The sequence below is a fragment of the Pagrus pagrus genome (genome assembly GCF_965226575.1).
Source record: "Pagrus pagrus genome assembly, chromosome: 10".
Lineage (NCBI taxonomy): Eukaryota > Metazoa > Chordata > Actinopteri > Spariformes > Sparidae > Pagrus > Pagrus pagrus.
The window spans coordinates 21118467-21146144 of record NC_140194.1 but is presented as its reverse complement, the minus strand read 5'-3'; the positions used below and the strand labels follow the sequence as shown (position 1 = coordinate 21146144).

Sequence of the window (27678 nt, the reverse complement as noted above, 5' to 3'; positions counted from 1 at the left end):
TGTGAATGGCCTGTGTTATGGTTGGCTGCTCGTTATTACAGTATCGCTTGGCAGTTCATGCATGAGTGTGATGCTGCGGGGAAAAATGGTAAACATTAATAGAAGATGCTTAAATTGTCGCTTCGCAGTTTGAAGTTTGTAGTTTCCACTTGAAAGAATGATTCCAAATAATTGTTATTCAACTAATCAGAAATAGATTAACCTCATTTCAAGGCTGCTGAGAGCTGGATCCGAATAAGATTTTATAAGAACCAAGACTCACTAAAAAAATGTGTTTTTTTGGGAGAGTCAAGTAATGCTAGCTCGTCCAGCTTATGTGTAAACAACCACCATTCCACTTATTCATGGAGGATTTTTATTTTCATATAACCAAAAAGCTCAATATCCCTTTTTGTTTGTGACAAATTACAGTGTTTGGCAGCTTGATTCTGCTGTAAATAAAGAGGGAAATGATTCACTACTGTTCATCTTTACGGCAATGACCTAAAAGTAAAGATTAACGTTGCACAACAATGCTTCTCAAAGTGAAAATGACATCCTAAGATTAATTCCATAAGATTCACATCCTTGACATTGAACTGCTGTATGAATCAGCTGTAGCTGAATGCTCTTTTTAAAAGACCCTATTATATAGAAACTATATAAATAGAACAAGCTCAGCATAAACGTCCTCCCTCTGACCCACCACAGTTCTCTTTGTGAATATGTTCACATGCCACCTTTGTGCTGCAAGTCCCCTTGTGACCAGCTATATTTGAACACTTAAGTGAGCCTAATGAAAGGAAGTCACCCATTTATTTCCCTCTCTACAGTAAGTTATTCTTAGAAAGTCCCTATGCTGCTCTGATGAATCAGTTGCACCACTTCAAAGGCCTCAGTCTGAACTGACAGCCACGGGCCTTGTCAAGAAACATTCAGTAATCTTGTTTCACACAACAGGGACTATGTTTGGAATGGCTCATGTGAGGCCTATTGACAAGAGGTCTGGTCAACAAGTGACACAGTGATGTCCCTGAATTTGGCATGGATCAATTAAATCAGGGCTGTGGCCAAAATTCCTTTCTATCATTCGATTTAGTATGCTAAAACAGTGTGAGATAGTTTTAGTATGTCCGAAACTTTAGTATGAAACCAGTAGTGCTTGAAACGCATGCTATTGCAGTTTGCAAGCACAGGACACTCTGCTGGCATTAAATATCCACAATGCAATGCGGTAGTGATGACAGCAAATAAACAGACAATGGCGGAATTGACTAATGCAGCCCTGGCGTAAAGATAGTAAGACTAAGATAAGATTTCTCTTCATTGTTGGCATGAGTTTTCACTGTGACATGTATCCAATCGGCAATTTTAGAAACTTTCGACTTGTTCGACCTGTGTTTCTCCGCCTCCCTCCACCTGTAAATCCAATCTTTGGTTCGAGTCATCTGTTGAGTTTGCCTGTTTCTTGTGGTGCTGTGATCCAGAATAAAACTTCATCCATTTTACTTCCTGCCTGCTGTCTCCTGCATTTTGGTCCACCGTCTCTGCTCCAGCATGACAGACTTTAGTTGCTTAACTCTGCATCACAAATGTCTCTCCTACCTTCATATTTGTTCTTCTCACACAATCAAACAGAAAGACAGTCCTTGGACCCAGAATTAGACTAGCAGGTATGATTCTGATGTCTTCGTCGTGACACCTGAATGTTTGAGCAAGTGACCTTCCGGTTACAGTACGGTCTCCCAAACCAGTAATCTCACTGCTGCCGCTCCTACAGTAAACACTCTACTTTGTTCCCTGTCTTCATCTTTGCTGTTCTCTTGACACCTTCTTCCATCCAAACCCTCTCCCTTACTGTCTGCCTTTGCTGCCGTTCCTACCACTCATTGTAGAGCACAATAGCATTGGTGTTTTGAAGTGCCCAGGAGGAAACACATGACAGCCTGTTGATCCACCTGTTTCAGGAGAGAGTGGGCTTGAAGGTTTGGCTTGTTAGACGTTAACCCCTGGCCCTTGCGGAGGTGGTACACTGAGACTGACAAGAAGGGCTCCACTGTTTGAAATGTTTGCCTTGTCTCTCAAATCTTTCCTCTGGTTCTCAGAAGCTTGCCCAGTAGGACCTCTCCTACCTCTGGAGTCTTTCCCTTCCTCTGCGAAGTCTTCTTTTAAGCGTTAGTATGCATGTCTCTCCCTCCTAGAAATAACAAATGAATTCAATATATCATAGATTTTGTGTTTGACCCCTCCCAACAACATGAACACACCAACGCGCCTGAGTGCAGCTGCAACTGTGTTTTTCCAGGCTGTGTTCGGGTGCACATTATCTTCTTGTGTCTTCTCATGTCTTAAACGTTTCCAGACTCACTTCACTTGAACTTCTCGAGGGACTGGATGCAGAACCAGGGTCATACTTAAACATGTGAGTGTGTACTGTATGTCGTTAAGCATCCTCACTGATAGTTTGCATGCATGTGTGTGTGGTCGAGTGGTTTAAAGTTAACATGTTTGAAACAGCTTAATGTCAGTTCACGACTTTCTTTTGTGATAATTAAACCAACAATTTCTACATTGCTCTTGCAAGTACTTAGGGTTTTGGGTTAGTTTTTGGACTTGCTAGTTATATTAGCAATTTAGCCCAAAAACATGCAATTTTGAAAAGATCCAAGGATGAAATTTGCACAAAACCCAGCTAAACTAAAGAACCTGGCCACTCTCCTGCACAGGGCTTGAAGGCAAAGATGAATGAGGTATTTTAGCAATACACACCGAGTCTGATGTAACCGTTCCTTGTGCTATTTAGACTGAACGCCTACATAGAAACCTGGCTTTGATGTTAGAGGAGGTGGATGAGCGCAGGGATGTCAGTGGGGTTACCAAAAACACCTCCTCTGCCAGCCAGTCTGATCACATCTCCAGAAATTCAAAAAGTAGATTCTTCTTCCTCATAAGCACCAACCCCCACCACCCACCTCCCGCTCTGCTCGGCTCTGAGCTCACCTATACAATCGTCGACACAGCCCTGACACTGCCATAACTTTTTACTGATTGATAAACACGTCTCTCTTCAATGAAAGTTTTTTTCTGTTGTCAATTCATGATCACTAGTCTGGATGGTGACAAAGTTCTGCTTCGGGAAATGGGACGAACATGGCTTTTGCCGTTTGGATTAATCAGCTTTGGGCACAATACTAAATTGCTAATCTCTTTGTTTTTTGGCAATCTTGTAATGCACATAGTATGCAGGCTTAACGGTTTGCAGACAGGACTTCCTTTAAAACTACAGACAAATTAATCAGGAACAAATCCTTAAAAGATGTTAAACATGTCAGCTGAGGAGCTTTGTTTGAACTGAGGTCTGCAGCTTTAAGTTTTTCAGGAATTGATTTTAGGTCACATTGCGTCTGATCTGTCACAAATGCAGTTCCCATTGCATCAAACATTAACATAACTCATTCATAGGTATAATATGTAGTATTTCGACAGTATAATATCTAAAAACTAGACAAAACCTTTGTTACATAAATTTTTTAGTTTTTTGTGGTTACATTATCCTAAATGTTTCAAGCAATGTTTAAATCTGTAATTTTACCAAGGTAATGGTGTGTTTCATGTGGTCGCCTGTTGCTATAACCTCTGAGGGAATATCAGATTATACCTAAGAGAGTAACTAAGGAAGTTGCCGAATGTGACTAAGCGTAACGTGAATAAAACTAAAAAATATTCACTTGTTTGTACATTTAAAAACTATTTACAGACCCCATTATGTTCTTGCTGGTCCTGTACTTCTGTTTGTGTTTTTCACCATGTCCATTGTCAACTGTAATTTTAGTGAATACTGCCTTACACACACCTGAACACTCTGCATGGTACTTCCTATTCTCAAGACATCTATCATGGTCCTCATGCGTCCCATTGTTTGATGTGTAAGGTCCTAGCAGTGGATGTCAGCCTAATTTAGTTCTCCCAGCCAAGGTCTAATCTGACCCCTCAGTGCTGCCATGAGGCTCAATATGAGGGGAGCAAACAAAATATCAAAAGTTTCTTTCAGACACTAACCCAAACTGCTACCAATTTTGTGTCATGTTTGAAGAAGGTAAAACCTGCCCGGGACATGACAATGTTTCTGTATTATATTCTGTATGTCTCTTACCCAAGTGTCAGAAATGCAAGCACAAAATTACAACACTCTGACGTGGGACAACAGATGCAAACCAATCATGATCAATGAGGAAATGACACTGCATGTGCTGCACTTTGACATTTAAGAGCTTAAGTTTCACCCTAAAGAAACTTTTGTGAGACACACAAGCTTCTGCTTTTATAGAAATAGCTGAGAGGTTGCCCGATTCTAAAATAAGAGAACCACTCTCTGACAAGACAGCGAAGTGACATGTTGCAGTAAATACATTTCTATGTTGCCTAAGCTCACATGTCAAATGTCAAAAATCACGTGAGCGTTGGGGCTCCATCCATAGTAGGAGGCAACATGGCACCTGGAACTTGGATCCTGTGTGAAAGCCAAAAACAATTACTCACAGATGAATAAGCCCAAAAATATCAGATTTCATGTCTAAGGCCTAAAGCATACACAAGAATGGAAGGCCATTCCATATACACATATCTTTTTTATGTCATGTTTACCTCAATGCACATTCTACTAATTTGCAAGTGCAGGATTGCTGCTCTGATGCATAATTATCATTATGAGCATCCGCACCAAAACAAAAGCTATTTATAATATTAATAGGTGTGCAGCTGTGAAGATGCACACATGCATATGGAAATATGTGGACAGACATGGACAGATGAGCCTGCTTGTTGTTTGTCTCTGATAGAAGGCTGAGAGGCAGCTTGGTTCTACAGGACCCATGATGACAGACCACAAAGCCCACCTGTGGCTGCCAGGGCCTGGGGTAGCTCTCTCTGCTGCCTCCTGCCTGTACTATGAAGGGCAGAGACCCAGCAGGACCTCTAACCACCCAGTGCTCCGACTGCCAATCAAGCATCCCAGTAAACCCCCACCCCCTCTTCCAGTACTTCCTCTCTGCGATGGCACTCAGTGGTGGCAGTGCTAGCTGCTTTCTCTTTGAGGGCCTCTATAGCCCAATCAGCTGGCCTCTCTTGTCATTCATTTAGCCACCTGCTATCAGTGTTTCCCACAGGTTGGCATTTTGGAAGGGGACTGTAGAGAGTAGCTGTCTGTGGATCGTTGTTGACATTTCAGTTAGCAAGCCCAATATGTCATTTTCGGTCATGATAGATGAAGATGGTTTCACTTTATTGCTGCAACATTAACTATTAAACTCTCATCTAGTGCTGCTTCTGCTTTAGTGAAGTGGAAGAGACTGCTAATTAAATCAGAATACTTCCTCGACATGGTGTTCATACAAATGCTTGTGTGGGCAGGGTGGCTAACCTAATTTGTCAAAATGATTGCAGATCCCAGTTTACTGCTGCCTGAGGCTTTTTAACCTGTAATTGGTCAGTCATTTTATGTGGTTAGTGGCTGACTTGATATATTTTTTAGTTCACTACACTACTTTTAGTAAACCTCTATATTAACGCCTCATTTGAGGGAATATGGAGGTTGTGGCTGTTCCCACTGTGACATCCTCCATCTTGTGTGGACTAGGCCTCTAATTTCCTTAAAAAAAAAAAAAAAAAAAAAATCAGTGATAATGATATGGTGCAGAATTGCCCACATTGAAAATGAGGCTTGGTGAACAGATTAATACATAAAGGGAATGCTGTAGCAGCAGGTGGAATTGATTGGTTGCGTTCCGGTTGGGTAAAACCAATGCCAAATCACATCGGCTTCTCTCGACCCTTCAGATTGTTAATGGGTTGGAAAGAGAGTCCAGACTGGCATCTCTGGAAAAGGTTCTTTCTCAAACTCTCAGAGCACAAACATACAGCAACCAAGAGTTTAATACAGCATAAAAATGTCCTTTTAATGCATTGTTTTTAACAGCATTTTGTCCTAATTGTGGTTATCAAACACTTGGAACAAGGATATGTGTCAAGATATTTTACAGTTTAAGTCAGTGTGCTGAAACAGTAAACTTCACGGAGAATTTAATAATTACAAATCACCTTATCTTTTGTGTTTATTATGATGCCAAAAAATGTTTTTCATATCAGCTGATACCAATACTGATATATTGATTGGGCTATAATTTGTAGTTAGGACTTGCTTGACGTAGTCAAGTTATTCTTTATCCGTCAAGTTTGCTAATACTTAAATGATGGCACCTGCCTTAATGGGAAATGTGGGAGGCTGTCTGTTGGTTCATTCTATGTATCTTCTTCCACTGAATTAAACATAATGTTGGCATTTAAGAAGATTTTTATGTGTTCTTGCTCACTCATTCAAACTGATACAAAACCTATATGTGCCTACCCCATTTCAATGACTTGTTCTCAGTGTATCTGCACGATATTCATTCTTGAGTGAGGTCAATGAACCTTGAGATTTCTTTCCTTGCATTAAGCCTCCTGCTGCCTTATTCCATTGCCACGGATTTTGATTTTAGCCAGCATGGGTATGTGTGGGTGGGAACGTCCATTAAAATGTGAATAATGTGGGTAAATCTTACTAAGGGCTTTAAAATGGGCTAATCCCATACAAAGCCACAATGACGCTCATTCACTTCCTCACTGTGAAAGGATTCGCCTCCACTTGAGACTTTGGTGGGAAAGAAACCGAAGAAAAACCTCTGGTTGGGATATGAGTAACTGAACTTCTCAGCGAAAGCCTCATTTCCTCTCCAACAAGAGATTTTTCTCAGGAACCTCTACTTTGCGATGTCAATCCATTCAAAGCTCATTTGAAAGAATGCTATAGTAAAGCTATAGCCATAAATCATTAACACTGACACTGTTCAGATTGGTTAAATATAAAGTGGTTTTCCTGTTTGTCCTTTACGTTTACCTAATGCCTCATGTAGAATTCAAGTAATCCTTTCACAAGACAGTTGAACCACTCAGACTTTGTTTTCGTTTGTTTTTCGTTTTCAGAACCTGAAAGATATTGGTACCTTTAAAACATGAAGACACACCACAAAACTCGGCCCTCTACCCCAATATGAAATACATAAAAACTTCATTAAGATGTCAAGACACTTGAAACTTATGTCATAGCAACTATCTAAATATGTTTTAACTTTGTGGCGATGAGAATGACGAAAGAGCAGATATTAATCACAAACAAACATGATAGCAAACAGTTATTGTAGGGTGTACCCACGCATACAGGGAATAAGATAACAAAGAGCTGCTGCCAGTTGGCACGTAAAGGAGAAAAAAGTGGAAGTATAAAGAGGAAGTATAGTACAAGATAGGGGGTAAAATGTGGGAGTGATGAAACAAGAGGAACCAAAGTTGCTGACTGACTCATAGGATGTACAAAGAAGAAAGAAAAACCAAAGAAAGACAGGAACCGAAAGTTACAGGAAAAGCCCCAAAAAATGAACCCTGTTCTCTGGTGTCTGGGTTGATGACCTAAATTGTTGGTCTTCATATGTTTTTGTCATTCTTTGCTCTGTGCAGGATCGTTAGTTCACATTTTGGCAGAAAGGTCCATCTTAAATCTTATCCACATGTGCAAAATTGATTAAATCTATCCTCTAATAAGTGAGCTCAGAGTGTCCATGACAGTAAACATCCTGTAGAAGTGTCCTTGAGCAAAACACTGATTATTTCAGGGGGGCTGTTCTGCTGCCGACCCTGACCTGCGACCTCCCCGGGGAGCAGTTAGAAGAAAAAAGAGGATTACGCAGGTTGAGAATATTGCAACACTAAGTGAGAGCTAAAGAGCAGTAGAAATTCTTTCTTTACTACTTAGTGACCTTTTGTTTGTTTAGAACATGAAGGCCCTGACAAATCAAGGCCGTTAATGGATGTTGCCCTGTCATTGAGCATCTGTGGCTGGCATCGGCTACAGTTTAGTTTTTGCATTGTCTCATTGGATGCTTTGTTTAATTGAGGATGTTAAATCGCTTGAAGAGGAAATCAGTGATTTCACTCAATAATAACCCATTTTTCCTACAGGGATGGCAGGCAGTTTTTTCTAATCACTGTCGCCAAGTGCTTGCTCATGGGGGAATGTTTGGACTCTGTAAATTAAGTATGGTCCAGACCTACTGTTATTGAAAAGTGTTATGAGATAACTTTTGCTGTGAATTGGCGATATATAATTCAAATTGAAACAAACTGGAAATTTCTCTTGCCAAGTATTTGCTCATGGGGGAAACTTTTAAATAAAGATAGGATGTGACAAAAAAGTGTTTCATTGGTCTGCCTTTGCATGACTTCCTCTCGGAGGTTAGTTTGTTATGTTAAGGCTATAATACAAGAAGATATGGCTTGTGAATCATGGTAGGGGAGGCTTCCGGGCACTACATTTACAGCCAACAAACTGACATTGAATGAGCTTGTTTCACCGAGCATCCAGACCACCGGAGACTAAACAGGGCTCCAGACTTTGACATCAAGACATATTGAAGGCGGAGGCATTTCCTCTTGGCCATGGCAACAGTTCAATGTAACAGGTGAAGGGAAATGTGCAAATAAAAAAAAAAATCTTAAATGCATTTAACAGTGGCTCCGCACTTCATGGGAAACGCATTTACCAGCATCCGGACCAGGGCTAGAATTTTGTGTGGATGTATTTGTCATGGTGTGATCGTGTGATCACTGATGTTCCAGGTGTGACTGTGGTTAAGGCCTCCAAATGCACATGTCCATGTTGGAGTGTATTTGCTCTGTGGGTGTTTGCAAAGTGAAATACAGCCTAGTGAGGAAAACATGTTTCTACCACCTCAACCATACTCTTGTTAAATGTCTTACTTTTCTCTGTCTCTCTGGAGATGGACCTGAAGTTTGTTCCCACAGATTTCATAGGCCTTCCAGAGCCACGACTTACCTATATTTGTCTTGTTTTGACCTTAATGGTACATTTAATCTTAAGTAACCACACGTAACACCTTGCTTGGTGTAGATATTTCAGTGCCCTTTTGTTGCCATGGTCATAATCCAGGTGAGTGTAGGTTGTTTGCTTTGTCCTCTTATCTTGGTGTAAAGAAAGTCGTGACAGGTTCGAGTGGTGTTTGGCGTTAATGATCAACATACTTTGTGTTGGGTAATAGTCTGCCGTCAGGGAGAACTGCTGTTAAGTATGTCTGACCTTTGCTGGAGCTACACCATGGCTTAATACATTTTAAGAGGTAGAGTGATCCTTTAGTCTTCATGATTTCAGGCCAAACTCTTTCATTGCTCATATCCTCAACATTTTTATTTTCAAAAAATAAGCTGATAATTGATACAAGAGCAAGCAATACTCGGATGTTCATCACAGTTTCTGACACAGTTTTTCCAAACTTATCTCCATCTTCTGGTATGGGGAGGGCAATGGGGGCTTGGTGGCTTGGTATACTTAAATGAATATTTTCTTTGGCATATCCAGAGTAAACAACATAACTCACACATCACACTGTATGACCCATTTTCCAAATGCTTTTCCGGGTCAGTCAGGCATGCTAAAACATAAAGATGATTTCATTTCCATAAAAAGAGAAGAGCAACCTCCCTCAGAACTTGAGGGATGAATCTTTGCTGCCTTAAAGTGAAGTAAACATGGAGCCTTTGAGTGGAAAAAATATATGCGGACAGGAGCTGTGGAAAGCCATAATAATCAATTACCCACCACGAGGGAGGGCTGGGACATAACCTTCTCAGAGGCAGCCAAATTTAATTTCCTGCCCCTTGTTGGTCTGGTAATGCCATGTTAATAGCTTCCTGCTCTCATGTATTATAGCCACACTGCCACACATGCTTATTTATTTCCGCGACAACATGCCTGCTTGACCTCACTGTTACATGAATGACCCATTTTTATTTACATACAAACATGTACAAAACCCACCTATCATATGATGCAGTTGTAATCATTGACAAGAATACAATAAACGGTTCAATTATCTGCCCTTTTGGTGAATGTGTAGAGTTCATCTGCCAAAATTGATTTTTCAAATCTACTTTGTTGTTCAAGTTTGACCTTCTGGACTTACTGTCGCTGTGTGCTTGTAGTCTGAAAGATAATATGTCTGAACTGTGAGTTTGTTTAAAACCTGTCTGAGCACTTAGAATTGAAATTGTTCAAAGTATCTAATGGAGGTTTTTAGTGTTTCTCGCCATTAAGCGTTCCGTGTACAGTATAATAGAAGACCAACAAATGTCTTGAATGCACTTTTATCCTCATAAAACATTTACAAAGCCAGTTCTAAAAAATGACGTACAGAGTGAACCAGCTTTGTAACACTGAAAACCCAGAGTTAACCCTGAAGTTACTGCTCGCTAACCACAAATCCTGCTTCACAGTACAGGCTGTTGCTCTGTTTAAGTTTGCTTGCCATCTTTTTTCCTTATGCTGGCACGTTGCAGCATTTCTCAGCATGTCACCACCACAATAACAATAGTGTGACTTGTCGTAAAAACTGTAATAGTATTAAGACAGCTGTTTTGTCATATATTTACACCTTATTAGAACATTAAGTTTGACCCATTCAAAACTTTGACCCTTTAAGAAGTGAAGCTTTCCCTTTTCCCCCAAGCCTTGTAAGTAGTGGCAAGGGGTTGTGCCTGAAACTCCACTCTGATAGTATGATACCGAAGCATGTAATATTGCCTTCCCTTCCTGAAAAACACAGTCAGTCTTTGAGATAAATGGCAGTTTTGTTTACACTTACATCAGGGAATACGATGTAACCAGAAGCTGATGGTAACCCTCATATTTACATGACCACCCTCTCCTGACGCAGGAGTGTGTCACATCACCTGCATGCTTGTGCACGGTATTCCTGCACAATCTACGACTGAAATGGGGACCCACTCATCCCGACCATAGTGCCAACCCTGGCACATTGTAATGAGTAAATAAACTGTTAACCTAACCAATGATGGCCAAATCTATGGAAAATATGGCTGTTAATATATTAATTTCCTTTCACACATAAAGCAGAACAACAGTGATTTTCTTTTCTTTTATTTTACAGTTGTGTCTCATCTGTCTTGTGTGTTAGAGTGTATTGATGTGCCTGTTCATGTACGTGCGTCTGTGTTTGTCAGTGCAGGTGTGATTCTGTGTCCTTCTATATGTGTATATATCTTCTGTTACATCTCCAAAAGGAAAGCTTTTCCTTTTATGCTTTTCATGGGAGCTGCAGGAAGCTTAACCTCTGTGTCCCATGATGATGACTCATCTTTGGCATGATGTTATTATGTAAGCGGATAGAGTGTCCTCTTAAAACCCGGCACAGGGTTACCAGATCATAGGCAGACACTTTTATAGAAAGGCAGGCAGGCTGTACAACTTGCATTAACACCTGGCTGACTGTAACTGAGATCTGATTATAGATTCACTATGACACCTGCACATATGGTAGTCAATTCTGATCTCATTTCAGTTGCAGTCTGTGCTGTGTACGATCACGGTTGTTTCATTAGCAAGTCAAGTCAGTGTTATTTACATAGCCCAATATCACAAGTCACAGTTTGTCTCAAGGGGCAGCACTCTGCACATAGGTCCTCGATTTGAAATAGGAAAAAAAACAACCTCAAAACAAGTCTTTTCAGCAGCGAAACATTCCGGGTGCAGCTTGGAAGCTCATTTCTGCAAATCACCATGACATGGTTTGACTCGGAGCAGCCAAATGTGCCAATGGTGGAGTTGCAGAGCTATTTTGAGATATTGCCTTTGACTTCTGTGTGTTTATGATTTAAACATGATTTTACCCAAGGATTGCATCCAGCCACTGCCACTGAAGCACACTTTCCCAAGCATGCTGTCCTTATTTAACTAACTCCCAACCAGACCTATCCTTCAGATCATGTCTTGATTTGAACTAACAAGGGACTGTAGTCCATTCATCCATCCATAAACATTAGTCTGTTGTTTTTGAGCCAGACAACTGGTGATAATGAGGGCTTTTTAACAGGCAGTGGTCCAGATCACAACTTGTGCTTCAGTGCGACTCATTGCACTTAAAGCAGAGGGGATGGATTTAAGGTGTCTTCAGACCAGACCAGAAGCAGAACATGAAGAGAGCTCTTGAGTAATTGTTGTTGTTTTGCAGGCCCAAAACAGTCCACTCCGTGTTTCCACACCAACACTCCGAGTGCTTGACCATATTTAATCAACACTGAGCAATCATCTTTTTTGGAGGATGCTTTCAAACAAAGCCCTGTTGTCAGCACTGCATCCATTTTTAGCATGAGTGGAAACCTGTAACCCTCTCAATGAAAGTTCTGTGTTCTATCCATTTATCTACAAAGGACTGAAAACCTATTATACTTAGTTCAAATCTACTGATTCATTGTTTGCAACACTGAAAAACAACACAATAGGCATTTAAATATATTAATAGCATCCCTGAGGATCTTTTGAGATCTTACTGATTATCTTCTGGGGGCTTTGAAGCTTATCAGATGTATTTTGTCGCCATTGGAGGGCAGCATAACAAGCCATAATCGCAGTATCAAAATAACATTGCGAACATGTTCACTATATCAGCTTTACAAGACTTGGTTTTGTACAAATCCAGCAGACACGTAGCAACATTAGCATCTATTTGGAGTCATGTTTATGGCCACCTGATGAGTTTTTGTCCAGTATTCTTTCTCCTTTTGGCTCCGTTTTGGTCTCCACCAGCTCCTGAGGGAAATCCAGCCCATGAACTGCTAGACTGGAAACATTTCTCTGTGGGTCAGTGCATCTTTAGGGGTCTTGATTGTCTGTTAAGGTTAAATCTGTTATGAAGAAAAGGGTTTTTGGTTCATACTAGTAGATGTTTACTGGTGAATGCATTTCATACTCACTATGAGGGGCATTCTTTGCTGATTATTGTTTTCTGATTTTTCATGAGGTCCATCATTTCCTCCGACAACATTATTAACATCTTGCTCTGGGGTATGAGCGATTGATTCGAGGGATGATATTACACCTTTCTCTTCATTCCCTCATTGCCTCACTCTGCCCATTTCTCTCTATGAGCTAAGCAGTGCGGGTCGATGAGTCATCTTCATTCTTGGTGGGATTCGGCAACAGATGCTCACTCATTCATCCTGCTGAAGTGGGTCAGAGCGCTGAGTTCATCTTCACACTATTAAACAGGTTTCTCTTTCTTTTCGATTGCTTTATTTCTCCATCCTCTCAGACGGTCTCCTGTCGCACTTTGTCTGTATTTCTCATTTGGACCCAGTATCTTATATCCTGATGGATTACCATCAAACACTGGAGATGGACTACAGTTCAGTCCTGCATCTCCCTTGCATTTGAAGGGACCACAGGAAGCTAATACGTTACATTTATTTTGGGCTAAGCAACAGTACAAAATTGTTTGACCTTTTTAATTCGGTCACACACTTTGTATGTCACACTGAAATGACAGTTGTAGCCTATCTCATCTGATGAAGTCATCACAAGCTGAAGACTGAAGGTCCTGATTCAAAACTATAAAGCTGATAAAGCCAAATTGTTGATAAGGTATGGATTACAGTTTACTGAGAGAATGTGAATCCTAAGATTTGCCTGACATTGTCTGTTTAAGAAAATGTATCACACTGTTGGAGTTGTTGGAAATACAGAAACACTCCACAGTTGTACAGAAGTTTTACACAGTGATGCTTCTTTTATCTCATAAATAGTCTTTGACTGAGTACAGACACCTGGTTGCAGAGAGTGCTGTAATCCAACAACAGCCTTTATTTTGGCCTGCCATCAAGTTACTCACCAAATAGATGGTAATTGGCGACAGATAATATTTCAAAAATGTTATCACAGATTTTTTCACATTTTCACACTTGTTTTCACTCACATATGCAGTAAAATGCTTGCTGTGTTAGAGCCAGGCTGTCAATAAGGAGAACGGCGATGCATCAGTAACAGGCTGAGATGGACAAAATACAGTCGGTACGGTAAAAAGATTTTAATTGGCTTTATTTTTTCCAATACCAATCCATTAATATATACCATGATCTGCCCCATGACGATGATACTTTTGGCTCAGGACATCTCTAGTGTGTATAACGGACTTATTCCCATGGCATTGTGCCGGACGTACGTTTTCACAACCTAGACTACATAATTCATTTAATCCATATATTGTAGCATCAGAGTTATACATAATTCTTTATCCATCTCATAATAAAACCCTGTCATTCCCCACTCTCTCCCTTTTTCTGTCTCCATCTGGCGATGTTCATACATTTTCAAGAATGTGTCTTGTCTGTCATCGGCATTGACGCCACACCTTCCATCCAGAATTGGCAATTATGCATAACTTATCAAATAAATGCTGACACTGTCATACAAAGCCAACAAGGACCCTTGTTACATAAAACCTCAGAGTGGGGAGAATTTGTTATGAATGAATGGCTGCCACGCTGCATTCATTCAAAATAATTTTATGGAGGAATTATTCTTTGGTCTGGACATGGAATTTTTCGATATGAGAATACTTGCATGTGTTCTTGCAAACTAGATACGAGATATCCGGTTCAGCTGCCACTGAACCCAGGCAGGATGGTGATGTCTTTTCTTTTTTTTTTACTGCTTGTGGTCGAGGTGTTTACTGTCCCCATTCGTGTGTTTGATGCGGTCAGAAAATGCACTGTATTTAATGGCAATTCACCGCCAAGCAGGATATTTTTGTTTCGCTGTGTGGGTGGCTGCTGTGCGGATGTCACAGACAGACAGATAGGGGAGAGAGAAGAAGGGAGGGAGGGTGAGAAATAAAGAGGATGTATCCACTTCCTCAAAGCCACATGAAACTCCTCTCGGCTTCCTGCTTGTCTTTCAGCTCGGGCTTTTTGAAAACCATCAACGTCGCCACACCTCTGACAAAGATCCTGTTGGAGGAGATCAGTGGTTGCAGCTAAATCATAATTACATGGCTTGTATCTGTGTGTATGTCTTCATGTGACTGTGAGCTTCCCTGATTTCTTTGTCTGCATCTGTTTTGGTGTGTCAGTTTGTCCATATGTGGGTGAGAGCATCCTTAACTGTGTGTTTGTGTATTGTTTGAAGAGCAACAATGCCACGACGTGGGGTGTGGATAGTGCTAGAGGTCGATAGGACCTTTTACAAACTATTGTTATTGGCTGGCTTCAGACGTTTTAGATCTCCTGCCAGTTCCACCTTGCACCAGACTTCCTGTTACAGGTTAAAGGTCAGGTGCAGAGGATATTGTGTGTGTTTCTGTACTTTACCGCACAGGATGCAGGTTGTTTTCTTTAAAGATAGTTCTATTGGATCCTACTTTCAGGGGTCAGCCTGTATAAAGAGTACTAATGCTGCTGCTAGTCCCATTAGTACTGCTGCTATTACTGAAAATACAATTGTTTCTGCTCCAGCTACAAACATGTACTAAACTAAAACTGTTACTGTAACTGGTACTGTTTCTAGTATTTATACTAATGCTCATACATTTTGCCTTTTTTTCACCGTGGACTCTGTTACCCTTCTCACACTGGACAAAAAACTTGCTAACATCTGGTTTAGTCCTGAGTGGAAAAAAGTACAATCAGCATTCATTCCTGGGTCAAAAGACTCATGAGGATTTATTGGCTCTAGCTCCAGTCGACAGTGATGGAAAGGTGACTTCCTAGTGGACATGCTTATTTTTCACCCTTTTTCCAGCATGATGCTTTGGTGCTTGTTGAAGTTCCAGACAGTGGCGCGCAAACAGTTTTCCATCCGTCTCCAATGAAGGAGCGTTCACACATCGTTCGGTCAGTGCTGAGTTTAAAAGAGAGATTCAAATAAAAGATAAAAGAAAACAGGCTTACCACACCTCCATGCTACTGTCTACTGTTCCCTGTTTTCCGGCACGTTTGGGCACGGGTCATGTGACACACCAGGAAGAAACAAAACAAAAGGCAATCTCATCAACTGGTGATGGAGAATGTGTCAGTCACCTATTCTGAGTGGGCTTACCTGCATTTAAAACCCTGCATATTTGTGCTTATTTTGGTTAAAAAAAAACAAAAAAACAACAACAACTATATATTGGTACCCTTGCTGAATCAATGGAGTGGCCCCATTCAAATGAATATGGTACTGTGTTTTTCACACAGTGCTAATGATGATCTGCGCTGTCCTAGAGCTGCTGCTGCTGCTGCTGCTGCCTCTGAAACTACAGCTACAACCACAACCTGACTGCAGTTCACTGTTTTCTTATCATTTCTGTAATTTCATGCAGCACTGTTGCCTGAAGGGATCATTTTAGTTTTTGTTCCACATCTGTAATACAGTCTGCATCCTTAAAAATGCATTGCATAAATTTGTAATGAACACTAGAAGGCATGAGCCGGATCGAATTGGGGTTATAGAGAGATGTGACGGTACATGAACTGTTGATATGTCTTATTTCCTGTGTTCTCTCGCAGCAATGTGGGCTCCACAACCCTCAAGGCAAGGGCCCTGGCAGACTGACTGTGACTTTTGGGATGTTTGGGAGGTATCTGGTGTTAAAAACACAGGGTCATCGGTGGACCTAGCTGAGGATAAAATGATTGTCGACATGATTAAGTTGCTCAAGTTGTTAAAGTTTGGTGTCTGATACACTCATGAAAGTATCAGTCAAACTGGCCACTCTGGAACATATTTGTCATCTCATTGGTACCTGAAGCAATGCTTTTCTTCATGCAGTGCAATTTTTGGTCTTAACACCAGCTTAGTTCAAGAGGGTCTGCTCTATGTTGCTGCATGTCGAGAAGAGTACTGCTGTTAATCAAGGGAGGGATTCTGGAGAGTGACTGCAGCTGTGTGAGTTGTGTTTGGGTATGTGGTGGTAGCTGTTGATTGAATAATTGCTTGCTTGTGTGTGTGTGTGTGTGTGTGTGTGTGTGTGTGTGTGTGTGTGTGTGTGTGTGTGTGTGTGTGTCTTTTGATGTAGATGGCAGCCAGAAGTGTGTGTTACTGTCCAGAGGGCAACCATTTGCCATGTCTGTGTTTGTCTGCAAAAATATAAAAGTGAAGCCAGGGTGGAGGGTCAGCACCAGCTAATTTTTTCCTTTGATCCCTAACAAGGATTTCCTCCCTCCATGGAGCCTGCTTTATTAACGACATTATATGGCATCCTGTGACCAGGAAACGCTCCGTCACCATCACAGGACCAATTTCAGTACCAACCGGCTAATACAGGAAAGGAGTGGCGAGGTTACGTGGTGGGTTCACACAGAGTTGGACAAATAGAGGTTTAAGGCAGATGCCAATATTCCATGACCATTAAGTTCGAACTTAACTATTTTCTCCGCAAGGTGGAAAGGCTTTGAGACGTCAACAACAGCTTTTGTTAATGTTTTTTTTTTTTATTTTTTTTTTTTTATGTAAGATTGTTCCATTATAATTAGTTAAAGTAATTACCAAATCAAATGAGTGTGCAATCATATCCAGCACATCAAGCGTAGATGACGAAAAGCAGCAAGTGCCAAATTTTTGCTTTTCACATACACCACTTACTCAACAACAACATCTTTGAGATTCACTCACATTTTAGTCCAGCTCATTCTCAGTCCTTTCTCAACCTTCCAGTTAAAGCCATGCTGCAGTGTCACCACGGCATAGTTGATAAAAGGATAGAGAGAGGACATAAAAAGTGGTTTATTTACCACCCTTAACAGATGGAGCCTGACAGTTTCTAATAGTCCGTTTCCTGTGTGCACCACAGCGAGTGAACCACCCGCAGACCTGTTTGATTGGCTGATTGTTTGAAGCACTCACACTACTCTTCTGAAAGAGCTCACTCTTACAAATAATTAGGTACAACTAAAAGAGATGTCTGTATGTGGATTTGTGCCTGTGTGAGTTTGTGTATTCACGTTTAGGATTAGTAAACGACCAACCAAAAATTATATCAAACTCCACCAGATACACACAGTAGCATCAGAATTCATTATGTGTTATTGTGTATAGAATTGATTACCAAAAGTCATTTTGATCTTGGGTTTTTGAAAAGTGAAGTCTGAGAATTCAAAGAAGCCACTGTATATCATAGTAAATTGTACGTGTTACTCCTTTTAATAAAGACCAGTCAAAACACTTGCACTTTATCCTAGTTGCAATTCACTGCGAGTTTCTGGGTGGCTCAGCCATAGTTACACTGCTCATACTGGTAAAGAAGTGCAGCTTAAAACCAAGAATTAAAGGTGTCCACCATTTAACAGGGTTTTGGTTTTTACACCAACTGCATCTGAATCAACAAACTGACCTTAAAGAACACAAATACATAGTGTTTTTACTTTGTTTATATTATATATATATTGTATTGTATTGTATTAATATTGAGTTTGAATTTCTACATAGTGCCCCTTTAATGTTTAGATATTGCAAAACCGAGTGTTGATGATAATAAAATAACAAACACATTTAAGTGTCATTTGAAAGGCATGAACATTTTAAAAGTTTCTGCGGTGGTTACCGGTTATCGCTTGTCTCACTTGTCTGCTGAGACTTTTACCTGCATGCCATCTTTACACACTTTTGCCCTTGAACAGCTGTTGTTGCAAGTGGGTATTTTATTAATTATTTCTATTTGAATGAATCTATTCACCTCGTGTCACATAGATTGTCACTCTATAGAATTTGTGCAGTCACGCTTCCAGCTGAAGTAGTGCTTATAACATTTAGCGCATAATGGTCGGCATGTAAACAGAGCTAGTGTTTGGCATCAGGAGGGCAGACAGCTCAGTGTGAATACTAATCACGATCACGATGCTCGAGAGCCCATCTGTGTCCTCTCCAGTCGACAGGAGGCTCTGACCAACGTGACAGACCACCTTATGAGGTGTGCTCACCCTGCTGATTTATATTTACAATTTAGATTTTAGCCATTTAGTGTCACTCAAAGAGTAAGCCTGACCTGCAGCAACAAGTATGGAGTCACATCCCCCCATAAAAAGCGTACCTATGCTTTCTAATATACGCACAATACTGGAGAGCTTGGTATATATTTTTTTATTGACTATAGCTTCATTTCACAAAAAAAGATACACACCATTTTCAGTCATTCATAAATGGCATCGACATCTGGCAGAATGATGATGAAAAATTTAAACGTAGCACTGGAAGATCGTTCATGAGGAGGATTTTCACTCACATCAGGCAGGTTTTTGAAGATGAGTATGTGGCTTCAGGTGGGGAGGGTGGGGGGGCAGTGAGGGGAGGCGCAACATCAGAGAGGCCCTTCAATTAAGATCAAACAGCTTTTTTACGTAAGGGTCACAGTATCCGAGGTTTCCTGCCAAAAGAGAGAGCACGGCTAATTCTGGTGCTCATGGTAATCATGTTTTTGATCAGACATCTGTGATTTGATTTAGAAATGGAGGGGAGGTTATTTTTGATCTGTTTTCTCTTGAGAGTCCTTTTGATCGTAAACATCACAGATACTGTTAACATTTCAACATAGGCTGCTCACCTGATGACATTGCCATGTTGGTTAAATCTGCTGCAGCCACGTGAAGCTATCAACAATATTAGCAAAGAATATTCATTGATTTACACTCGATCATCTGTCAATGAGCAACACTTAAAAATAGGGATGCAACTAACGATTTTTTAAATTAATTGATCGTTTAGTCTCAAAAATGTCTTCAAATTGCTTCTTTTGTCCAACCAACAGTCTAAAACCCGAAGACTCCTCATTTATCATCATAAATAGCAATGAAAGGCAGCAAATCCTCACATTTAAGAAGCTGAAACCAGCAAGTCGATTAATTGACTAACCAAAGCTGCTCTGATGCAAAGTAAAGACAAAAACTGCAGCAAAATGTGGAAGCATTCCAAGTATCGCAGTAATAATGTAATCAGCGTACACTGTGAAACATTTACTTGACTTACTACACAAAGCATACCCATTATTTTGAATCCTCGTGACCGTGTAACATTTCAGCCTCTGTATCCCACACAATATACAACAGCCCTTCGTTCCCAATGCCGCATGGTTGACAACGTGGACATTGTTGCCCCGCCATCATCATCGGGGCACTGTCACGTCACTCCCACTGCCCCTTTATTATCACGGCGGCTAGTTTCTGCTCTGCTGTGCTCTGCCACCCCGGCCTTACCACCCACTCATCTCCCATCACGCAAAAAAAACCCTGGCTGGCAGCACGCCATCACCACATTCCCGCCACTACTGACCGCGGTTACAGCGAGCCATGACCCCTTACATTCCACAGAGCTTAGCAGAGATGATTTTATCTCAGAAATGACCCTCATAATTATAAGGTTCCTGTTTTAGATATCAGGCTTTATCTCTATATGCCTTGAAAGTATTTTCATTAATCTCATGTTACACTTGGATTACTGGTGCTGTGTCCTCACAGAGCTTCTGTCTAATATGCTGGCCGTCATGGGGCTTTACTCAGTACATTTGATTAAGTGAAGTAGTATCACTAGCTGCATGTTCTCATGATTTGCACGTTCTCAGTTTTTCAGTCTCGTTATGCTTCCCTTGAATACTCTATTTGCTGCTGCTTCTGCAGGAATCAATAGTTTCACATAATCCATAGTGGGTGTTCTTTTATGTGTTTGAAAACGCCTGTGTGAGTGCATTGATTTGACACTCAGACCAGCCGGGGTACCCCGCCTGTTAAAGGTTTGATTGCACCCAAACTTCCTGGCAGAGGGGGGGGTACAGAGGGATGGAGATCCGCATCTGCTGAGCGTAAATGAGCTGAGCAGATGTCGGCCAGATGTGGCCAAGGACGAGGGGGGTGGAGGGATGAAGAGACGTGAAAATATAGAGAGAAATGAGCGTAGATGGCAGGGGAGACTCGCCATCCACACACTGACGGCTTTGTTCACGTCTACTCAGGAGTTAAGAGTAACCCTCCCTCCTTCTTCCTTTAAAGACACACTCATACACTCCTCCTCTCCTCCCTCCGTCCCTCCTTCATCTCCTGCTTCCCTTCACGCTCTCTTTGAAGTGAAGACAGTGCGCAGGAAGCAAGCCGGAATCGATTGCTCCATGCATTAGGCCAGGAATGTGTGACACCCTCCTCTTCCTTCCTCCTCCATCCTCTTGACACGTCCCTCATTTATTTTCCTCCCTTCTGCTCCTCTTCGCACACTCCATTCACCACCTGCCCCCTTCCACCTTTCACATAAGGCCCTACTATTATTTTTCGGGCAACGTCCAACTTTTCTTCACTTGGTGCTGTTTATGAGCAGAGTCTAGACACTGATCGGAGTGCAGCTGTCATGGTTGTGTCATGGTTAGGGCTGTTTTTGAGAGGGTGAATGCTGATCTGAAGCAAATGCAGAAAGATTGAGCAGTTCAGACATGATAACTTGATTGATCGGCCATTCATTTGAGTTCAAGTTAGAAGTTGGCGACCGATCATTTAAGCAATTTATCAACCACAAAATGCCAAACATTCACTGGGTCCAGCTTCACAAATGCTGGAATTTGTTGCCTCTCTCTCTTTTAAGGTGTTTTTGAATTTAAAAACGTTTGGGTAGAGCGTGCAACCAATGTACAAAGGCTCTGTCCTCACCACAGCGGCCCAGGGTTCGAGTCCGACCTGTAGCCATTTGCTTCATTTTATGTCCCCTCTCTCTCATCCCATTATCTGTCATCTCTCAAGCTGTCCTGTCAATAAAGCCATGAAAAGGCAAACAAATCAGACAAAACAAGCAATCAGAAGTCGTCACCATTCACCACCACCATCACAAAAAACAATGCTAATGAGTTGTTAAGAACCAAAAGTTTTATACAGATGAACTTAGATTTTAAATGGGGTTTTGTCTTGTTACTAGAAAGTTGCCAGTTTGAACCCAAAACTACCAAAATATTGTATCCTGCAGCAACAACAACTTCGGGTCCCGACACACCAGGCCGACGGTCGGCCCTCGACCAATGTCAGGCTCATCCGTGAGCATCTGTGGCGCTAGTTTGGCATTAGCCTAAACAGCGTTTTATCGGCCGATTGAGCCTGTTGCATCTGCCGCACAGAGCTCGTCTGTGAGATAAATCACTTTGATTGGCACTTCAGCTTCACAAGTAGGAAAATGGAAGTTTAAAAAAACTGAAAGATCCTTGATCGCAGTGCTACCCAATATATATCCCTTTTAGCATTGGTTCTCCTTTTTTATAGCCTAGTCAAAAATCATAACAATGATTTGTATATCTGCTGTCCTGAGACTTCCAGTTACCCTCTTTTGAATGACTAATACAGACTACCGCCACCTGGTGGTATGGAGTCTTATTTCCTCTCACACAGGCTCAGAATTTAGGAGGTAGTTGTCTGTCGTCTGTGGGCTTTGGTTGAGACAAAGATAATATGAGATGACTTGTAGTTCTTTGATGTCAGTCTGGTGTGTCTGGACCCTTAGAATACATAGAATACTGTGTCTCTGCTGCAAAGCTACTGTTGTGCATGTGTGAAACTATTTAAGTGTAAAATCATGCTCAGCCGTCTCTGCCCGGATACAAGATAGACGAGGAAAATATGTGCCTGGTCAAACTGAACACCATGTTCTCTCATCATCATGACAAATATAAATGAAGCAGATTTTCTCTCTCTTTTTTGCTTTGTGGCTATCGGTCTCCCTTCCTTAGAGTGCGTATTATCTTGTGAACTTGTCTGTAGTTAGTCCATCAGTCACAGAGTCTGTTCAGTCAGTAATCCAGCAGTGTGAGTCATCCACCTCCTTCAGTCTGCCAAGTTGAAACAGGCTCAAGGCCTGCTCCACTGACAGAACAATGAGGCAGGAAGGATGTTGGCTAACACTGCATAGGACTATGTATCACTATTGCATATTAGCCAGACTAATTAATAACCCTATGCTTTATTCTCCATCCCACTTCTCATTTCTCGACGTTTCAAACAGCGCAGTAAAATAGACTTTGTATTTTGGCCTCGACGGGGTGTTGTTAGTGTTATTATTAACAGCTGAAGCTTTAACTCCATCCGGTACTCACACTTCAACTGACGCTGCATAGGCACAATCAACATTTACTTCATAACCAAAAGTTAGAGCAAAACACTTGTGTGTTGCCAGCTAAAATTACCTTCAGCACTTTGACTTTAGGGATCACTTCATCTTCCTTAAGTGCTCCAGCCTCAGTTCTCACATCAATCCCTCCAATTTCAGTTATTAAACATGTTTCTAAAGCTCCAAAGAATCAACATTTTAGGACATTTAAGCTGCTTCAAATATCTCAGCTGCAGTTTTATAGTGTGGGCGAGCACACTGAATTTTACCTTTTCTAGTCCCATCTCATAAGTTGCTTTGTGTACATTTCCAGCAGGTTTTTGAGGCAGGCTGGACACTTACAGGCTTCTTTAATGGGGTTATTATTTTTGATAGCCCACTGTTTTCGGTGCCATGTCCTCAATTAAATGTCAGGATGTCACAGTGGTGATTTGATTTAGAGTCTGTTTCTACTGGAACACAATGCGTTTGATGAGTGCAGACCCGAGCACAGCACTTGTCAAAGAAAACACCTGCATAACTAAAGCGCAAAGCACTGAAAAATCAATCAGCTAAAGAGTAGCCTTTCTCTCTCTCTCGCTTTCATCTCCAGCTCTCAAACGGTCGGACACACTTTACGCCCACGCAGGCTGCCGCCAACAGTCCCCACTCCAACGGTTTGCCCCCGCATCACATAAGCAGGTCAAGAGTGGAAGGATGGATGGGAGATGAAAGTGCCGGTCGGGCAGGTGTGACTGCTGGGAGCCAGACTGGGGCAGGCAGCAGAGGAAGAGGAAGGAGAGAGGAAGAGGAAGGGGAGAGAGGGCAGACGCACCCACTGGAAGTTCTCTCGGGTCATCCATCGAGTCTGGACTCGACCCTGCGGCACATTGTTCAACAGTTGGACATTCTCACGCAGGTCAGTTATTGTTAAAGATCTGAATTGTCATCTCAAGTCAGAAAACCTGAAAGCATAGGAAAGTGTTGAGAGTTAATAATCCTGTGTCTGAAAGGTTTAATCCCAGTGTCAGGTCACATTTACCGATCAAAGATGCAAGACCTAAATTTTAATCTGGTGTTTTATTCCTCATGAGAAAGTCAGTTGAAGCAGGTTATTAATCCCCTCCCTCAAACGTATAGCATCTGAAGCCAGGTCAAATAAAGACACAAAACAAACACAGAAGCCAGTAGAGGTTTTATGGTTTACCTGTCCCCTTCTGCACCTGTTTGAACAGGTGTCACCAGCAGCTGAACAGAGACAGAGTGGGCTCATGATTTGTCTTGCTGAAGCAATGTTGCTTCAAGAAAATTGCTGGAATATATGTATTCACTGCATTGTGTCAGTCAATAATTGAGTCATGGCTTCGTGCCTCGTTATCACACTCAATGACTGCAACTTGTCCATGTGTGCAATTATTTCAATGTAAAAAAGCAATAAACACACAAAAGGCCAAACTGCCAGAAAATGGAAGGAATACAACTGTCTCACTGAATTCTTTTAAATCTCTGTAAATTAAGTTTGCAGAGGTTTAAACCACAAGGAGTCATGAAGTATTGACTCTGGTCAGCCAATTTATCAGGGGAACCTGTAAAGAGTGCCTGCATTTTCTAATAAAATATCAATATTTGGCACCAGTGTATTGATAATCATTTAGCTAGAGGAACCGATACAGTATATTTCAGTATCGAGTTTTTATCCAACCCCCATTTGACCGGAGGATTTATGTGTTCAATTTATAATATTTATATGTATTTAAAAAAGTGATTAGAAATAAAACATAATGAACTGTAAAACAATCCAGACTTTCTAAATATTTTTTTTTCAGACTCTTTTTACCCTCATCGTAGAATTATATAATCAGAGGCATGCTGATGAGCTACCCTCAGCTTTAAGGCCAACATCTGGCTGCCCTGAAAAGACCCAGATGTGTCACACGAACTAAAAAGCCTCTTCTGTCTCTCTTTAGCTCTTATGTTGCTGACAGGATTGATTTCAAGGCTCTCAGACTGATCTCTTTTGAGTTTCTTCTTCTGTAATTATTTTCTGACTGCTTTATAATTATACCCCCCTCCCACCCCACCTCCTCAAACACACAGACTGTTTCAGTGCTGGAGGAGCGTCTCACCCTGACTGAGGACAAGCTGAAGGAGTGTCTCGTCCACCAGTCCCAGATTCTGAATGATGTGCGATCATCAGAAGGGAGTCGGAGGACGGAGAGCGAGGAGACGGACGGATCACCTGTTCATTTCACTTGAGGATGACCTCGCCCTCCGCCAGACTGCAGCACAAGCACACACACTGAGTGGTATTGTTTAAATGCGGGACATGAGTGTGTGTGTTTGTGCCTATTTACATATGTGTGATTGTGAATGTCCACCTTGGTGGTCTCTCTCAGGGGTCAGTGGGTTAATCAGGATTTCGGCTGGGGTGTGTATGTGTGTGTGTGTGTGTGTAATAGCAAGATATTTTTTTCTCCATGTCTGTCTTCACCTCTTAAGGATATCCAGCTGTACAGCCAAGCACAGTCTGGCTGGGACATTCCACTGTGTGTGTGTGTGTGTGTGTGTGTGTGTGTGTGTGTGTGTGTGGCGATATGGATGTTACATCCAATCGGGACAGCTGCAGCTATGAAAACAGACGGTGCTTGTCTGCTGTATGACCTCTGTGTGTGTGTGTTTGTGTGTGCGTGTGTTTGTGTGTGTGTGTGTGTGTGTGAGCGCGCGTGCACAACGTGTGTTTTATATGTGTACATTTGTGTATTAGCACATGCTTTAGGAGTTGGTTGCTTCTGCAATAACATCTTTCACTGTAATCTGTGTGCATCTTTGCATATTGCCATGTAATTTTAAAACCAAGCGGTGCTACACATGTTGCCTCAGATACACATCGTATGATTATGATCTAATTTATATGAATAAATGATGCACTGTATTGCACTAATGTTATTGTCTGTATTTCTGTCCTTTTTGTTCAGAAAAGGGCTGATAACCCCCCCTCTTTTTTGAAGAAGAACATTTGAGGAAGAACCTGATCAAAAAGGTGTCTGCATGACTCAAGAATCTATGATATCAGTTTTAGGCCCTTTAATTTTGAGCACAGTGAAGTCGTGATTTGTGTATTTTAATCCCTCATTTAATTCTGAAGTCATACGTAAAAAAAATTACATATGTGCACCTCACCATGTGGAATCCCAATAGTGCCAGGAAATTTAACGAGTCGACTTGACCGATTGTCAGCCTGGCCGATTATCGCATCTGATATTCAGCATTTTTCTGATTATTGGCGTCAGTGTTTTTTTTTTTTGTTGTTGTTGTTTTTTTATTTTAAATTTTGACTGCCAGTTAAATAAATCAATATAAAAAATGACCAATTAGCCTCTAATGCAGCGTGCAATCTACAAAGTAACTAGTAACTAAAATTATCCAATAAATGTAGTGAGTAAAAAGTATAATGTTTTCCTCTGAAATGCAGTGGAGTGGAACTTTGAAGTAGCAGAAAATGGAAAGACTTAAGTAAAAGTACAAGTGCCTCAAAACTGTACTTAAATACTGTACTTAGTAATGTACTTAGTTACATCCCATCACTGTTACAATAATTCTAAATTATGATAGTAAGTTAAAATCTGATACTACAGTAATAAGTGTATATCTTAGTAGGTTAGAGATACTAAAACGACAACAACATGAGATAGTATGTCATTGTTTGACTTTGTATCTCATAAAATACAGTATATTTATGTCGACATTGGTATCAGTTAGATTTAGTGCCTCAGAAAGATTTTTGACTTAAAATTTGACATTTTTCACACATTGTAGTATCGCATACCATGTAATTGACCCTAAGTGTTGTTATCATCATCCCTAACTTGTCACAAGTTTTTTTTATCTTTCTGTTTGTAGTGGCTCTCCATGCAGCCGTGTAACTCTTGCTTGTTATGTGGTAAAGCTTGTTCATGTGATACGTGTCATTGCGCCTCTCGTCTCCACCAGAGACTGTGAAATGTTTTGGCTTGCGCTCGCCCAGCGTGGAGACTTTAGCTGTTTATGTTTTTCCAGCGGCGGAGATGTGGTGAGCGATGCGGCCGGGTCGGGAGGAAGCTGTAAAAAAGCCACACAAAGGGGGAGCTCTCCGCTGGCTGCTGTTTGCTCTCCCCACCACATCCTTCGCTTCCTCTCTGGCTTTACTGGTTTTTCTCCTCCTGCATCTTTTGCTCCGTCCCAGGTTCATAAAGTGGTGCGGCCTACTGACTGGGGGAAGACCCCGGGTTTCATGTGACATTAAAATGATGAGATGTGTAAAAGGTGAAGTACACAAATGGAAACATTAATTTCAAAAGAAAAATCAGAATAATTTTAGAACATCCGCCTCGTTGTACATCTATTTTGTTGTATCCACATCGTCATTTTAGAGAGCACACTCACATTTTTCTTCTTGGGAGTTCCTCACATTGATCATGCTTTCAATACAGGGCCTACCACTAGACAAGAGATCTCAGTTTCTACTGCACAAAGGAACAGTTCACCCAAAATGAAAATTTAGTCATTATCTACTCCCCCCATGAAGTTTCGTAGTCAACAAAACATGTCTGGAGCTTAACAGCAAAACAGTGTTGCGCCATTCTCCTCAACAACTGCACAAGATGGGGACTTGTCTCCATACAACTCGTCCGGCGTAATGTAACTCTCAGGAAGCCCCATGATCCTAAATTGATTCGAAGAAG

General features: G+C 41.3%; 1 protein-coding gene across 2 annotated transcripts in view; it reads left to right on the top strand.

The window, feature by feature from the left end:
• poc1b (POC1 centriolar protein B) overlaps window positions 1–25894 on the top strand; it is a 44574-nt gene extending 18680 nt beyond the window's left edge. The window contains exons 11-12 of one of the 2 annotated variants that reach the window (XM_084363444.1): window positions 23571–23876; window positions 25055–25894. In XM_084363444.1, the coding sequence (XP_084219570.1) occupies window positions 23571–23876; window positions 25055–25213 (465 nt within the window). In that variant the 3' untranslated portion in view covers window positions 25214–25894. Of the gene's footprint in view, window positions 1–4817; window positions 5875–23570; window positions 23877–25054 lie in introns of those variants that run through there. The other variant, XM_084363445.1, reaches the window with a different exon arrangement.
• The last annotated feature ends 1784 nt before the right edge of the window (window positions 25895–27678 follow it).